Here is a 15,736-nt window from a genome sequence, read left to right as displayed (position 1 = left end):
ACCGACAGGACATCGGGATGGGGATGGCTCCTTGTGCGCCACCGACTGTAGGGACGCACTTATGCTGCGCCTAGACTACCAAGTAAGCGCAATGTTGCCAGTAGGAAACCAGGATGCCGAGGGGGCCAGGTTGTGCACCAGAATAGAATAGGTACTCGGTGGCGGTGAAATCCAACTATGACAGGTACGGCGTGCGTGGTAGGTACAGTAGCCAGCCCACGCTGTAAGCTCAGATATTTTATTAAGCCGCAAGGCCCCTTCCTGTTGACTCAGAAATCCCCACTGTTTCTGTTCCATGTGCTTCCAACCTTCAATACCGCCACCTGGTATTTAGTAAGGGCAGGTATTCATCGTCTAGCGTCATAATCCACCACCGGGCCATCTTAAGAATTCTTACCCATCTTCGACACACTCAAAGTCACCACAAGAACCTCATCTTTCTGTCGGCCTACATATCAACACCTACCCAATCAACTTTTTATCCAACAACTCCTGGTCTTGATTAAGTTCAATAGACCCATCAGCCTCTGCACTTGACGTACGGTAGACCGCAAACCGAACGAAGAAACCTCCCACATTCAACCTTTTCGACAAGACCAACCCCACATCATCACAATGGCCGACGACTGGGATACCGTTACCAAGATCGGAAGCAGGGTCGGCGGCGGTGGTGGCGGCGGCCCTCGCTTGACCACCATCAAGAACAAGAGCCAGCTCAATGCTGCTCAGCGCTCAGGTGGCATCGTTGGAACGGAGAAGAAATACGGCACTGCCAACTCTGTACGTGTTCCGACAACACCAACCTGAATTTCGGTCTATTGGGAGCATTCGATACTAATACGCCATCTTCGTATCATTACAGAGCAGAGCGGAGGCCGGCTCCGGACAGTTCCTTACCAAGGTTGACCGCTCTGACGACATCGTCAAGCCGAAGACTGGTGACAAGGAGTTGGGCAAATACATAATGCAGCAGCGTGAAGCGAAAAAGTTGGGGAACCGTGCCGATTTTGGCAAGAAGATTGGTATAAACAAAGATGACCTCTCAAGGATTGAGAACGGCGAGGTCCCAATCACACAGGATCAGGTCAACCGGATTGAGAGGGGCTTGGAGATGTACATCAGGGGTGTCAAGAAGGGTGAGCCCAAGGTTAAGACTTTCAAGAGGGCAGGTGATAAGAAGTAGACGCTAGACATGAGAGGAATTCATATTAGAGATTTAGCCATGTCAATTTGAAGATTGGCCGGGCCTTTGTCTTTTGTTGGCCTATCATTGAAACCAATCCGAGATATGCTATACATGTACTTTGTGATTAATTAGACTAGGCCTGGCTTATCTTGCTATGCGTCGTTACGGACCCCCTTAAAATGTTTCTCTATGGGTTCTGGACGCTGCCGCGTCGCGCTGTGACAAATGTACACCATGTACGATTTGGACAGTCAGCAAACATATGGGCGTACTCTGGATGGTAAAGTCTCGCAGCGTGATAACCAAACCCAAAGAAGTGGCCCCCTTGTCCAGGCGTTGTCCAGGTTCGCTTCCACTTCCCCGCTCAATATGCCCAGTCTTTCCTGCAGTAAATGGGGGCCTTCTAGCCAATCGCAAAGGTAAACAGCATACCATCCGGGTTGGTTGCCAAAGTTGTTTGGGTTGTTGGTCGCTTCGTGATGAATTCAAGAAAAAAAGGAGTTGCGCTTTTTCTAAACCCCATGATGCTATCTTTGATGACTCGTATTTTACCCAGAGTAGCCCGGATATCACTTTTTATCGAGTCCTACGTTCGCTTCAGACCTTGGCTAGCCACTGCCGGGCACAATATGTTAGAATCATGAATTATGCTTTGTTCATTCTGCGAGGGACTATCAATCGAGCACCTCGTCGAGTTGACAGCGGTTGAATACAGGGGAGGCAGGTTTCCTGACCGTGCGTTCTACCAACATCACGCCACGATCGAGGACCTCGTCGAATCGGCCGATAATGGATGCGATTTCTGCCGATTCATTGTCGCTTGCGCGGAGGCGATGCCTAGCACAAGAAACTTCGATGAGACACATTCCTTCTTGGCTTTCTGTCAAGAGTGTGAGATGCGTAGCACGGATGTCAAGATAGCAATACATGCTCATCATACAAACGAGGATCAGACCATTGAGGAGGTCAAGTTACTTGATACTCTTCAGATATGGTTTGGGCCAAACCCTCCGTATGGATATCAAGAGATGGAAGATTATTGTCATCTGGAATGGCCGTTGGATCTTACCATAAGCGTTCCACGAGGTAAGAAGTTTGAGGGATACCCACGATGCTATTGTTCGGCTAGATCCAGACCAGCTAACGACAGCTTTCCCTAGAGCGGCCGTTGACAGTGAGCAATCACCGCATCGGTAGGAACCAACTGGATCCTGTTCTCGACTCGGATATAAACTTTGATGTTGCCCGTTCTTGGTTTGCTACCTGCTGCAACGAACACAGCAGCTGTCCGCCCAGATCTATCAAAAAACTACCGACGCGGCTTGTCGATGTCGGAGAGGCACCGAGCTGGAATGTACGCCTCATGCAGTGCCAAGGGCAGTGGGGTGAATATGTCGCCCTGAGCCATTGCTGGGGAGGCCCGATAAAGTTGACACTGAAGTTGGACAACATATCCGAATTCTTGAGTTCTATACCGGTGTCAGACCTACCAGCCAACTTTCGGGACGCCATAACCATAACAAGAAAGATGGGCATGAGATATATCTGGATCGATTCGCTGTGTATCATCCAGGATAGTGATGAGGACTGGGCCGTTGAGTCTGCCAGAATGACGGATCTCTATCTCAATGCTGCCTTCACTATATGTGCCGCAAGATCGAACGCGAGCGACTGCGGTATTCTCAATCAGCCTCGGCCAGCCCAAAAAGGGATCATAAAAAACTTTCCGATTCCGCCCCAGGGGCATATACGTGTATTTCCGCGTTCCAACCCGGACGCGACAACAGTTGCGCTTCGTGTCTATAGACCAGTAATGGGGCATGGCGAAACATACCACGGCTGGGATGCAGAAGACGAGACGATGCGTGGGGTTGAATTCTGGGGCGCTTTGAGCAAGCGAGCTTGGGGATTGCAAGAGAAGATCCTTTCACCGCGAAGATTGGTATACGGCAGGCAACAAATATACTGGATATGTGTTGAAGGGTGCCAAAGCTCCGACGGCTTGCCGGACTGTTTCCTTACCGCCACCGATTTGGAATACCAGCCTCTGATGCGGCATTTTCATACTCCAGGTCTCCAAGATCCGGCCATACTGTCGGCTAGAGAGATTCGAAAGATCCAGGAGAATTACTATGACATGGTTTCCATCATATACACGGCTAGAAAGTTGACATACCCCTCAGACAAGCTACCGGCTTTCGCAGGTCTTGCGAGGAAGTTCCATCCCCTCTTTGGTGGTACTTACTTAGCAGGGGTTTGGTCGCACGACATCCATCGCGGCATCACGTGGTATAACGCTGACGGTCCCTGGCCTCACACACCGGCAAGGCCATATAGGGCTCCCTCGTGGTCTTGGGCTTGCGCGGACACGGGGATATCGTTTATGTTTGAGTGTTCCAACGCTGACCGGGTGTGTCCTTGCATCGAGTATTCAAGACTTGAGCCCATCGGATACGATGTTGATTACTGCGACAAAAGCAACCCATATGGCCAAATAAAGAGCGCGAGTCTGTCTGTTCGTGGACGTACCAGGATTCTTTATCGTTTTCGACCATCTTTTAGTCGAATCCATGAGGAAGAAGCCTCCAAAACTGTCAGTGTCATGAGTTGGTTTGACGACAACAACATGATGCCAGCAAAATTTGAAATAGCATATGTTGAGGGACGGAAATCCCTCATTTGGTCATTGCCAGAGGAGCCCGTGGCTGAGGAATCTGACTGGAGAGTTTACCCGTCTGCTCCCGAAAAGGAATTTACTATTTTAGTGGTAGAAGCATCCCATGGTTGCTTACCAAGAAGCCACACAGAAGTCTTACCGGACAACGTATCGGTGACATCGGCCTCTATGAGTAGCGAAGAAGAAAATGAGGCTGCTACAGTTACATCAGTATCAACAGAAGGAAATATGGAGACACTACGCCGTTTTTCGACCTCTGGAACCATTTCCAGCAGTATGAACTCCCTCGAATCGGACTCCACGAACCCCGAGAGCTGGGTAGACGGGGATACTGACTCGCAAAATGGCGGCTTCTGGACGGATGGGGAAGAGGAGCTTGCGGATAGTGGCCTTGACTTCCTGGAGCATGGCGATGAGGATGTGGCAGGGAGTCAGACTGACGGTGGAGGGGGCCAAGAGGAGAATGAAGTCAGGATTGAATGTTTGATTCTGGAACGGGATCTGGACCGAGATGATATTGCATACGTAAAGGTTGGAGTAGTGTCGATATTTGAGCCTCTGAGGTTTCTTGAAGATTGGGAGGTTAATACTTTGACGTTAATATAGAACCAGAAATAGCATTATTGCTTGACGGCTTGCCGGGCAGCTCTTCCTGAATAATATGCGACGAGTTTTTTTTTTTTTTTTTTTGGTTCGGAAGGTCTCAGATTGTAAATATCCATGGTGACGATTTTACATAAGCCCAGTAATCAGTAAGGTACCCCAGATTCCCCAAGTTGCAAAGTTGCGGGGGAAATTAGATGGCAGAGCACTGTGTGTTTGTTGGGGCCCCACCACCTGCCGCTGACGTGGTACTGTGCCATCCGAGTCTCCAGACTTTTGGCAAGTTTGCCAAGACATACCTGTCTGTCTTTACTTTGTATGTCGTACTGATCTGAAAGGGAAAGAAATATCGCAGTCGATTGGACTCGAATGATTTCTTCTCTTTTCGTACTATTTTTCTTCTCCGTGGCAATTTTATTCAGCGCTTATGGACCTGAATCTTTGTCAAAAGCGAGATTTTCGGGCATCTTTCGGGCAGCTTTCAGAGTCTGAAAAGTATCCATTGCACAGTCCACTGGCTGGGTCTCGTCTCGCTTCGTGAGGGTCAACCAATCTTCCAGTCTCCGGGGCAGACGGCATGGAACTTAGATTACCCCTGAAGCGAAACTTGCCCAGGAACCAGGAACCTACAACGTACCTTTTTTGGTTTTCCAGAAGAAGTTTTTTTTTTCTTTCTCCTCTCTGGAGCAACAGCCCTTGGCACCCTTGCTCGCCTGGGAATGTGAAAAAATTTTCCCATGCACTTTGTGGTACCCCCCGCAAAGTCCGCAACCGGTGTCGCCGGTAGTGCGTGCTGAGTTTTAGCCTTTGGTAATCTCTGACACTAGCATAGCAGGCTGTCGATGATGTCTATTGTGCATAGTTCAGCCCAAACTGGGACAGCTCAAACTGGGACCCGCGGATTGCGATCCGGTTCAGTGTGCTTTGATGATGGGAGTTTGTGCTCTTGTGTTTAGCTCAGGTTAGGTTGCGAGTTTGTGTGCGTGTGTCTGTGTTTGTGCTCAACCCGTCGTCCGCACGGTTTCACACCGCATGTTGCCATCCATTCGATCCATTTCTGGCTTGCTTTTTGTTGCGCAGCATTTTTTTCTTTGCCTGCAAGTTTATTTGGTGCGTACATGTTCCTTTGTTTGTTTAGCCAGTCATCGAATGGCATGCCATCTTGCCTCATTTATTGCGGTGAGCACGCATCTGGCCTACTCCTTGCTCCCTTCAGTGGCGGTCCAGCCAGATGGGAGGCTTGCTGCCCGCAAATGATACAGGCTGACAGGGTACCTCCTTTTTTTTTTTTTTTTTTTTTTTTTTTTTTTTTTTTTTTTTTTTTTTTTTTTTCCTTTGTTGTGGATTTGACTGCCCGCCGCATCACTGCAGGGATCATGGAAATTTCCTTCCATCTTATTCATCTCCATGTTTCCATACCGGGTCCAGACTAGGGAGATACAGTAGATAAGCCAGAAAAGTTAAGGCGAGGCAAAGTACCCGCCTTCCCGAAGTGACCTATACCGTAGCTATACCGTACCTAGCCAAGGTACCTTGCTGTGGCCATCCAACAAACAATCACCCCGTTCATCTGTGCAACCAAACGAGCATGGGGATGGAAGGCACGCCCCGTTCCATCACTCATTACATCCCACAGAGCCGACAGCGCAGCACGGACGATGCCCGCAGGCATATATGGAAGGTCTGACCCAGCCCTGATCATCTCAGCCCTTACGCCATTCTACCCATAAGTTCCTACCTACCTACACCTTACCACATCGCACACAAAACAAATAATCTCACGGACTTTGTCTTACCTGGCAAATTTCAAACCAAAACCTACAGCTTCACCCACCCGTCAGATTCACTCACTTGTCTCTCAAATTTCACACTACCTTGAGCATCACTGCTACTACCAAATCACACCCAAGAACCACATCCTCTCTATCAGCTATCAGCCAAGGCTTGTGCAGTCACTTATCAAGTCTGTCTGACCTCACCACAACCAGTTACACCCAACACATAAATGTACGTACATCTTCTGCATCGTCACATGCATTACCATATAAACGGGCACCTACCAAAGCACATTGCCACCTCTTCCTGCAATACTGACCATATCAATAGCTACCTACCCACAACATGTCTGGCCAACTAGCCATGCCGGCGCCAATCTCGCCCGGCCGGAGCAGTCTGCAGATCATCCACCCCAAAGATTTGTACGCCAGCTTGACCGAAAACATCTCATCAAAGCCGCCGTCGTTCCTCGCGTTGAGGGAGCACGACTTTATTGTCCCGGCGCCTCCCCCACCAAGCCCCATTAGCTTCCGAGTGCACCCTGACCAACGACCAAAGCCTCCGCGTTCATGAGAATTACGCCTTCAGACTGAAATAGAAACGGAAGGCTTAGCAACAACAAAAACGAAGGCATAATGGGCGACCAATAAAGTCGAACTTTGCAAGGGATTTCACCATGTGAGGGAGGCGAGGTCACGGCAAGGGATGTAAAATAAGGAAACACAGGACTAGATCGGCTCCCCAAAAAAAGACTCCGGGAGCGTTGCGTTTTTTTTTTCTTTTCTTTTTTTTTTCTCTTTCTATTTTAATCAATCTTTCTTTGTCGTTTCGTTTCTGCCCCATTCAGGGCCAAAAGAGTTGTATCGTCCTTCATGCACATTATGACGAGGATATCGCATTAGAATCTGGCATCGCATTCCTGGTGGTGGAATGTGGGTCATAATAGATAAGTAAAGTCGGCATGCCAAAGAAAGCTTCTGCTATTATAGGTTCTGTGTTGTGTTCAGGCAATCCAATCCCAATTGGATAGAGTAGGTTTACCACGTAATCGAAACAAGCCTGTGGGTGCTACTACATACAGTAAGTAGCAGCTGAGTGTTGACTCGGGCGATCAGAGTTTACCCAGCAACAGAGTAATCCAGACCCATCTCTTCGTCATTTTGACCCAAACCCTTGTTACAGAAACATTTCCAACTGTTCGGTTGCTTTTTCTGTGGAAATGAGGAAAGGCAAGGCAGGCCCAGGTGGGGGTTTTTGGGGGCGCACAGGGTGTGATTTTTGAACTTGAACCAGACCCAATTGTTTGAACTGTGATAGCGCGGGTTGACGTGAAAAAGAGGTCCACTTGTGGCGTGTGCACGGCCGACCGTTGTGGTCGCCGCGCCAACACGAACGCCGAAAAACGCGGTCTTTGTTCCCCACAACGCGTGTTAACGCGTGTGGCAGAAACCACTTTAACTTACATCCACTCTGCTGCTCTTTGCCTGGATCCTTCCTTGAACTCTGCGACATGAACTTTTTAATCTGGGCTTTCCTCGTCTACTATTTGCAAATTGGAGCAGTCTCAAACCACAAAGTGCAAATATACCCACAACCGACTTGCTTCCGCTTCATTGTACCTTCTACACCTTCAAGATCCCCGTCTTCAAGATGCCGGGAGTAATCAAGCGGCAGACGCGATCCTCAAAGGTCGTTCCTGCAACATCGAAGCGCGGAGCCTCGATCATCAACAGCTTCGCTCGTGTTAGCAAACCTCAGACTCCTGGAAAGATCATTGGCGAAAAGGCCCTTTCTACTCCACCTGCGAAGACCGAGACTATAAGGATAGATATTGTTGTATCGTCCAAGAAGCGCAAGGCAGCTGCCGTGGACGAAAATGTTGCTCCAGTCAAGGATATTTCACCAATCACAACCACCCCAGTGGCACCTCGCTCAACAAAGCGTGCCTGCAGACGCCAGCTTGACGCCATCCAGAACAACCAGCAAACATCTCCGACATCCAAGGCAGTGACCACTCAGGAAGATGCCGACCTGTGTGGAGCACAGCCACTTCTAGAGCGCCTGCAACTTCAAGCAACACCTTCCAAGGAGACCACATCACCCGCAGACGCTCTACCCAGGCCTTTGACGGATATGATCAACCTGAACACGTCCTTTACCAAGGCTCTCGCTGTTCATCAAGTGCACAATGGATCAAATGTTCCCATTGACACTCGCACACTATGCCCAAGCATCACGCTGTCTTGGGGCAAGCGCAATGTTGTCGTTGACGACCTGCGCCAGTGTATCGGCATCCTGAACGCCCGTCCCTCGACTGGCATCAAGTCGCCATTTTATCTCTCCGACTATGGCAGAGGAAAGGTCTGTATCGAGCTCCGACCTGAGGCCCCGGCCATCCTGAACGAAGCTCAAATCAACCGCGACTTCGAGAGCAACCTCAAGAGCCTCTGGTCCAAGAAGAAGGAGTCGGAATCCGCAACCGACGTCAAGCGATTTCTGGCAGGTCTTCCCCTGGCACCCATCACGGTCTGCGAATCGTTGATCCGCGGCTCAGCCGCACTCGCCAAAGGCCAAAGAACCCTCGAAGAGTTCAAGCATGGCATCGTCATCAAGAAGAAGCAGGAGGCTGAGCGCAAGGCCCAGGTGGCTGCGCCAGCAAATGTCGAGGTGGCAAAGATGAGCCTAATCGACCGCATCCGCTACAAGGAGATGCTCAACTCTCAACAAGACAACAGCCCCAAGCCCGAAGATCTCCAGCGCCGAGCAGCCCTTCAACGAGCCGCCGACATTGCGGATGTTATTTCCATGCTCAGCACCGCCACGGCTCTCGGGCAGAAGCGTTTGGCTTTCACCATGCCGGCGCTGCTGACAAAACTCAAGGACTCTCTGCGGGTGCCAATCTCTCGCGAGGAGGGTGCGAGCTGTATCAAGATGTTGGCTTCAGAGATCGCACCTCAGTGGATCAAGGTTGTTACTATTGGTGGAAGGGATAATGTTGTTGTATTGCCCGACTTTGCATTGAGCAAGGCAGCCATCCAAGGTCGGGTTTCTTCTTTGTTGATGTAAAACTATGTCATTTTGGGTGGATTGTGACGGAGGATTATATTTTGTTGTTCCTTTTGTTTACGCATCAGCATACCATTGTTAGGTGTTTGGGTAACAGGCCAGCAAGAGCTGCGAAAGGCCATGAATAAAACAGTCATTCTAATACATTAATCATGTCCCAAATAGTCTGGTCCCATATAACCACAAGTGTATTAGGTCCTCCGAGTGACTGAAAAGTATTTTGGCTACATCTAAACCAGCTTCAAATCGCTAAATTCCCCCTTGTACATGATGATGCTTCCTCATACATATTTGTGCAAATTAAGACTTGCATCTCGCCGTTTAATACAACTCTTGGAGCTAAACAACAATAACGCTAGATGTCAATCCCGTACGCCTTGACCGCCGTCCCGGACCAAATCATCTTCTGATCTTCCTCTGACAGGCTAGCCATATGGCAGAGGCGGTCGATAACCGCCGTCCACTTCTTCCACGCCCCGCCGCTGTCCGCCTGATCCACGCCGACGGTGCACACGGGCCAGTCACTAGCAAACATCAGCCTCGAGGGCCCAAAGGCGGCCAGGACGACGGCCAGCCAGGGCTGGACAGCCTCAAAGATCTCCTCCACGGACCGTTGGCGCAGTGCCTCGGGCATCTCGGAGAACAGACCGCTCAGCTTCATGTAGACGCGGTCGCACTTGCCCAGGGTAAACATGGCCGCACGCCATGCGATGAAGCTTGGGTCGGCCTGGTTGATGATCTCTAGGTTTGGTTTGCAGAAGTGGTCTGTACAGTGTGGAGTGCGCGTTAGTATATGTTTTTTTTTCCTGCTATTGGTGATGATATTTTTCCTCTTTCATTCTGGGTTGTGTGGAAGAATCCGCTCTTACTGGTTATGAACTTGACTTTCTCGTCCTCATTCGCAATACCATCATGAGCTTGGTCGATCATGGATACGAGCTCATCCAGCTGCTGCCTCCCCCGACGATGCTGGTCCACACCGGCATCAAAGATGAACCCCTTTTTGCCCAGAAGCCTCATGGACTCGACAAACTCCTCCGTCAACCCCGACCCGGCCGGCTTGTCCTGCAGCAGGTAGCGAAAACCCTTGACCTTGGCCCAGGTGGCAGGACCGGCCACCTTCTCGGCCTGCTCCAGGTACTCCTCGACCTTGGCGGCGCCGAGGTTCATGGGGGCCCAGGGGATTATGCCCAGGCACAGCGGCGCATCCTCTGGGGTGTGACCCTCGCCGTCCCGAGGCTTGCCGTCGGCGATGCGGGCCAGCCACTCCACCTCCATCAACGGGAACTTCCAGTCTCGACCTTCATCGTTGAGCCGGTCCGTCTCGAGAAAGACGAAGCCCTTCAGGTTGGAGGGGGAACCGGTCGCGGCGCGGTACTCGGCCAGCGAGTGGCGCTTGCCGAGCGGGCTGTCTGGCGTGTACCACTTGAAGGTTTCCAGCTCGGCCTCTGGGTAGAGGTGGATGTGGGAATCAATGATGGGAAAGTCTGTGGATGACATGTTGGGCTGGTTTCTGGAAGGTGACGGACCCCCTGAAAGTGCTAGTAGTGTCTTGACAGGCTAAACGCCTTGGAGTTCGTCTGGTTTTTTTCGTTTGACTGTCAAAGTTCGTCTCAAGTTCTCAATCCTAAAAGATGATGTGTTTCTCCCAACTTAGGATGACCCTTAATGTTGCAATATGGTCAATTGACTTTACGCATCAACAACTAGGGTGAAATCAAGAGCTGGCATGAAAATCCAACGTAGCTGTGTTGAATGACCTTTTTGGGTGTCATCGGATCTTTGCCCGACGGATCATAGATGAGTTGCCCCAGTCTCCATACTCCCCCCTCTCATGTACCAGATACGTAACCAACCCCCCATGAACGGGCGGGTAATAGATACCATTCGGGTTGACCATGGGTGCTGCAGGCGGTTCAGTGACAGAAAGAGAAACCTGTCCAAGCTTGAAGCGGGGCGGCGCCTGCCAATTTCACGTCATTGCCTTCGTACAAGCGACGACTTTGGTGATGAGCCCCGCTCTGCATTCGACCTCCCAGTAGGTATCGTAGAGCATGATGGGTACCAATCCTGCCTTGCCTCCAACCGGTAGCCTGACCTGAACCCAACCCTCTTTGCAGTTTAAAAGGTGCAGCGCCGATGGCGGAGTACCTACCTTACCTTAGCTAGTGGGACACGCGAAATGGGTGGGGTTGGGTTGGGTTTCAAGCAGCGGGCTTGTGGGACTCTTTTTTTTTTTATTATTACTATGTAAAATGTCCGACGGTTAAATCCTCCTCCCACAATAAACAGATGCAGGCTTGACTTCACCAGGTATGCATGGAGACCACCATATTCGCAGCACAACACATGAGATTGGGTCACATGTTAGCTAACCAGGTACTTCGTAACCAGGTACCCGACGCAGTCACTTTATAACCAACATGTCCAACCCCTGATAGATTACGTATCCAAACTTAGCACTAGACACAACCAACAACCTCGACATTCCATCATATCAGTCTAAACTAAAACACCCCCGCTTTACGTTTCGGGAACTCCAGCGCGGACAAAACCGTCCCTCCACTTCAGAACCCATTCCTTCTTCGCCAACGTCTTCATCCCCGCGTGGGTGCTCTTCGCAGCCTCGACCCGGCTGCTTCCCTCGTATCCCTGAACATTGTTCAGGAGGAGTGCGACGGAACTGTGTTTGTACCTGGGCATGTTTGTTGACGCATCCAGGCCTGCCGACTTCCTCTCCCGCGCTTCGTGCCGCGAGACTTGATAGACGGTGATGAGGAGCAGGATCGTGGCGATGAGGATCAATGACGGCAGGTACACAAAGAAACCCCAGGACACCTTGTAAAAGGCGGCCTTCTCCATCGCGACGCCACGAACAAAGGGTGATGTTGCCGCGGAGGTGCCGTTTCCACCGCGACGGAGCCTCTCGGTCATGCTGCGCGCCACTCGCCTGGACACCATTGACGTGTCGTCGGTGGCGAGCACACTCCTTGCAACGCCACGGGCGCTAGAGTCATACGAGTCGACTGGCTGTGGCTCCTCCAGGTTGGCTGTGAAGACCTCGCGGGAGAGAATCTCCCTGGCCTCCGAGAAGTCTCCGAGGCCAATCATCATCTCAACGGGCTGAAGGTTTTGTCGCCACTCTTCAGGGCCCCGCGACACCTTCCCACCAGCTTCGAATCCCATGGTCTGGTCGTCGTCGAGTGAGTTGGTCATGTTGGGCGTGAAGCGCCACAGAGTCTGCGCTTTCCCTGGGATGTTGTCGGAGTCTGATTCCGAAGATCGCTGAAGTGGGTAGACGACCGAGGCCTTCACAAGAAGGCTGTTTTTAATCACGGAGATGTTGCCATAGTAGTAGGCGGCGAATGACAGCGTGCACTCGGTGACCTCCCAGGGCGAGTCCTGGTCGGTTTGTCGCTTCCAAACTGCGTAACGGGCAAGTTGAGCGTCTTGGCTGCTCAGTTGAGTGGTGCTGACCGCGTTGAGCACTGTCGATCGAAGGGTCCCTTTGTCCAAGAAGGTCTTTGTTTGGATAGTGAGGTTGTCTGGAGTTTGATAGCTGCATTTATACTGACCATCACTACCAGGGGTAGTGCAATTTTCGACCGTCAGGTGAGTCACGTTGCTGCAGCTGGACCGTACGCCGAGGAACGGGTAGCTGCCCGGCCAGTTGCAGTTGGAGGTAGTGCAAACAAATCCCAAGTTTGCTGGCGTCATAATGAAAGCGCCACTGAGGACTGCTGCATACATGGAAGCGTCGGGGTTGACAGCTGAAGGCGATGTCGCAGCAGGTTAGTCGTGAACGATGGTGGTAAAAGCCTTCTGAACCATCAAGACGACACAAGAGAAGCAAAACTCACTGGTCTGTTGGCCCTTAACGCTGGCACCCGAGTCGTATACTGTAGCGTTGGAAAACAAAGCAGTACCACGCGGTGCCTCACCTGACCGGCTGGTAATGACAAGTGCCTGCTGAGAAAAAGGATCGGCAAGTAGAGCAAGAATAGTAACCACGGAACCAATGACGGCAAGTGAGCTTCGAGTGCTGCTGTTCCACAGCAAGGACATGGCGCCGGCTGGCCCGCGGGTGGCGCCGTCGAAGACCTCAAGATCCACGAGTCTTCTGGGCCTTCCCTTTTCAAAATGGAGCCACTTGAGTTGACCGATGCTGTTGGCGACCGGCACGAGCAATGCAGCCTTGGAAAGCGTTGACAGCAGTGAAACGAAAGTGTTGGGTGTCAGTACCACTGGCCACTCGTCTACCCTCTTCCCATTGATTAGGATGAGGATAACCAAGATGCCGACGACACACAAGAGGCTAAACACTAATGACGCCGTCTCGATGAACCAACCGTCCTGGCTCATGTAGGCCCACTTGCTGGGAGGCTCATTAGGGCTGATGGTGCTGGCCATTGAGTCGGATCGGGTTATCGGAGCGGGTTGCTTGTAGTCTCCATATGCGGCAGACTGCTCATACTGGTATTGATTTTGGTTCTGCTGAGATTGGTAAGTATCCAGGTTGGTTGGTGCACGACTCTCGGAGTGCTGTGCTACTGCAGTACTGTCCACCCGGGATCTGTACTGGTTAAATTGTTGTTGGTGTTGTTGTGGTGGTGATTGTCGTTGTCGTTGACTGCCATGGTCATCAGCTTCCTGTGTCCTCCTCGCCGCCCTTTTGTTACGCACACTACATACCCATTATCGAACGACGTCCTAGGCGAGATTTCCGGGCTGATCCTGCGCGAAACCGCAGACGGCCTAGGCATTTGAAAGAAGACAGGCTCCTGTGGGGGTTCCTGCATCCGGAAACGACTCCCATCGCGAACCAAGTCGATACTGCTTGCACGGCTCGGTACGCCCGGTTGGTCACTGGGCAGTAACAAGTCAATAGCCATTAATACCTGCATGTGTCAATTTTCCGACCAAGTGTCAATAAACTTTTACTTACATTGGAAAGACGACCGAGGCCGGGGATACCGGCGAGACTAGGTCATCTTCTTCTTTGCGGTGCGACATGGCGCTCGGATCCGAAGTCAACGGACCGCACCAGCGAGCGCACAAGTCCCATTCTCTCTCTCACGATGCTAAAAGTCAAAATTGGGGGCGTAACGCATTAAATGAGAAGGAAAAAAAAAAAGGGTAAAAGCGGAAGGGAAATATCTGCCGGTACCAAACATGCTCAGTCCACTTTGTTTTGGGACCCTTTACTACGTAGGGAAGCGAAGCGGGTGCCAGGGGCACTTTGATGAGTTTTAAACAGGGTGGACATTCAAGTTGTAAAGAGACCTGACTCCGCAAAAGGACGGGTTTGGCTGGGGCGAGTGCTTGCGAACTACAGTAAGGTTTGGGAATCTGCAACAGAAATAATGTGGGGTTACCATATCGAGTTCATTAACCGCGTCGTGAACCCTGGCCCAACATGTCTCCAAAACAAAGATCGACTGTTCTGAGTGTCTGTGAGCCATAATTTTTTTGGCCCTTGGGTTTAAAAAAAGAACGGATCGCGCAAGCGGAGTCGCGAGGCCCTTTTGACTCTCTCTCTCTCTGTCTCTTGGAAGGGGTGTCCATTGCAGATGTGACCAGACGCCCCCAATGCCTGGTTAAGCCTGGCCAAGGTTTTGAAGCTCAATGGTTTTACCTTGTAAGGCTTTTTTGCTCGATCAAAAGGTTTCTTTTATTTTTCATTTATTTATTTATGTATTTTCGTTTCCTTTCTTTGTTGCCAGTAGTCCATGCAGCCAGGCCGGATGTGTAAAGGATTTTCGTACCGTAGGAATAATACGACAATACCCGCAAATATTTTCAAATACGCTTGCTTCAGCTTTTACCATGTCGTATCCTTTCATCTCTTTTTGTGACTCCATTTCGCTGACCGGTAGACCACCCCGACGTAGCTATTGGGTACCAATACGAAAAAGTACAATACTACATAAATATAGGGGGATCTCTTGTTTTTTTTTCCTTTGTGCGCACCAGCCCCCTTTATGAGCAAAACGTTACAGGCGAAACTAGAAACATGCGGGGAGGTTCCTCTTTTTTTTTCTTTGACTTTTTATTTTTCCGTTCCAGCCCCCAAAGGTCCTTTACGGTCTTGCTCATTCTTTTTTTTTTCTCGGGTCGATTAAGATTTCTCGTTTATCTCTTTTGACTTTTTTTTTATTTTTTCACCTGACTCTTTCGATGGCACTGTAAACACGCTGTCAGTAGAACTCGTATATATCAGATGGCAGGGCAGCGTCGCCACTTGGGAGAGCATGGGGGAAGTTCCGGGGAACAAAAAAAAATAAAAAAATAAAAAAAAATAAACGTAGAGAGAAAGTTGGTACATAGAATAGCATAACAAAACAAGTCTTGTTCGACAAGGATCATCCGCCAACTCGGCATACCTACCATTCTCCTTTCCTACAAACAAATTTCAGTCAAGTACAACA

General features: G+C 50.5%; 7 protein-coding genes across 7 annotated transcripts; 5 read left to right on the top strand and 2 right to left on the bottom strand.

Annotated features, from left to right (window-relative positions):
• Positions 1–310: 310 nt before the first annotated feature.
• Positions 311–1,394, top strand: PgNI_03358 (uncharacterized protein). The gene is made up of 2 exons (XM_031123413.1): positions 311–780; positions 863–1,394. The coding sequence occupies exons 1-2, from the start codon at positions 616–618 to the stop codon at positions 1,181–1,183; spliced, it is 486 nt and encodes a 161-aa protein (XP_030983678.1). The 5' UTR covers positions 311–615; the 3' UTR covers positions 1,184–1,394.
• A 332-nt stretch (positions 1,395–1,726) lies between these two features.
• On the top strand, positions 1,727–4,532 carry PgNI_03357 (uncharacterized protein). Its single transcript, XM_031123412.1, has 2 exons — positions 1,727–2,272; positions 2,347–4,532. Exons 1-2 carry the CDS (start codon positions 1,834–1,836, stop codon positions 4,467–4,469), a joined length of 2,562 nt encoding a protein of 853 aa, XP_030983427.1. The 5' UTR covers positions 1,727–1,833; the 3' UTR covers positions 4,470–4,532.
• Positions 4,533–6,054: 1,522 nt separating this feature from the next.
• Positions 6,055–7,100, top strand: PgNI_03356 (uncharacterized protein; the record flags this gene model as incomplete). The annotated part of the gene is made up of 2 exons (XM_031123411.1): positions 6,055–6,147; positions 6,573–7,100. The coding sequence occupies 2 exons, from the start codon at positions 6,055–6,057 to the stop codon at positions 6,813–6,815; spliced, it is 336 nt and encodes a 111-aa protein (XP_030983684.1). The 3' UTR covers positions 6,816–7,100.
• Positions 7,101–7,892: 792 nt separating this feature from the next.
• Positions 7,893–9,308, top strand: PgNI_03355 (uncharacterized protein; the record flags this gene model as incomplete). The annotated part of the gene is made up of 1 exon (XM_031123410.1): positions 7,893–9,308. One exon carries the CDS (start codon positions 7,893–7,895, stop codon positions 9,306–9,308), a length of 1,416 nt encoding a protein of 471 aa, XP_030983429.1.
• Positions 9,309–9,478: 170 nt separating this feature from the next.
• Positions 9,479–11,222, bottom strand: PgNI_03353 (uncharacterized protein). The gene is made up of 2 exons (XM_031123408.1): positions 10,178–11,222; positions 9,479–10,073 (listed from the first exon to the last, which is right to left on the bottom strand). The coding sequence occupies exons 1-2, from the start codon at positions 10,806–10,808 to the stop codon at positions 9,664–9,666; spliced, it is 1,041 nt and encodes a 346-aa protein (XP_030983423.1). The 5' UTR covers positions 10,809–11,222; the 3' UTR covers positions 9,479–9,663.
• Positions 10,221–10,805, top strand: PgNI_03354 (uncharacterized protein; the record flags this gene model as incomplete). The annotated part of the gene is made up of 2 exons (XM_031123409.1): positions 10,221–10,382; positions 10,446–10,805. 2 exons carry the CDS (start codon positions 10,221–10,223, stop codon positions 10,803–10,805), a joined length of 522 nt encoding a protein of 173 aa, XP_030983428.1.
• Positions 11,223–11,567: 345 nt separating the features above from the next.
• On the bottom strand, positions 11,568–14,563 carry PgNI_03352 (uncharacterized protein). Its single transcript, XM_031123407.1, has 4 exons — positions 14,254–14,563; positions 14,001–14,174; positions 13,169–13,938; positions 11,568–13,078 (listed from the first exon to the last, which is right to left on the bottom strand). Exons 1-4 carry the CDS (start codon positions 14,319–14,321, stop codon positions 11,832–11,834), a joined length of 2,259 nt encoding a protein of 752 aa, XP_030983422.1. The 5' UTR covers positions 14,322–14,563; the 3' UTR covers positions 11,568–11,831.
• Between the last annotated feature and the right edge of the window lie 1,173 nt (positions 14,564–15,736).

Source organism: Pyricularia grisea, assembly GCF_004355905.1.
Source record: "Pyricularia grisea strain NI907 chromosome Unknown Pyricularia_grisea_NI907_Scaffold_2, whole genome shotgun sequence".
NCBI lineage: Eukaryota > Fungi > Ascomycota > Sordariomycetes > Magnaporthales > Pyriculariaceae > Pyricularia > Pyricularia grisea.
Note: the sequence above shows the minus strand (reverse complement) of the source record. Positions and strands in the feature narration are given on the sequence as shown.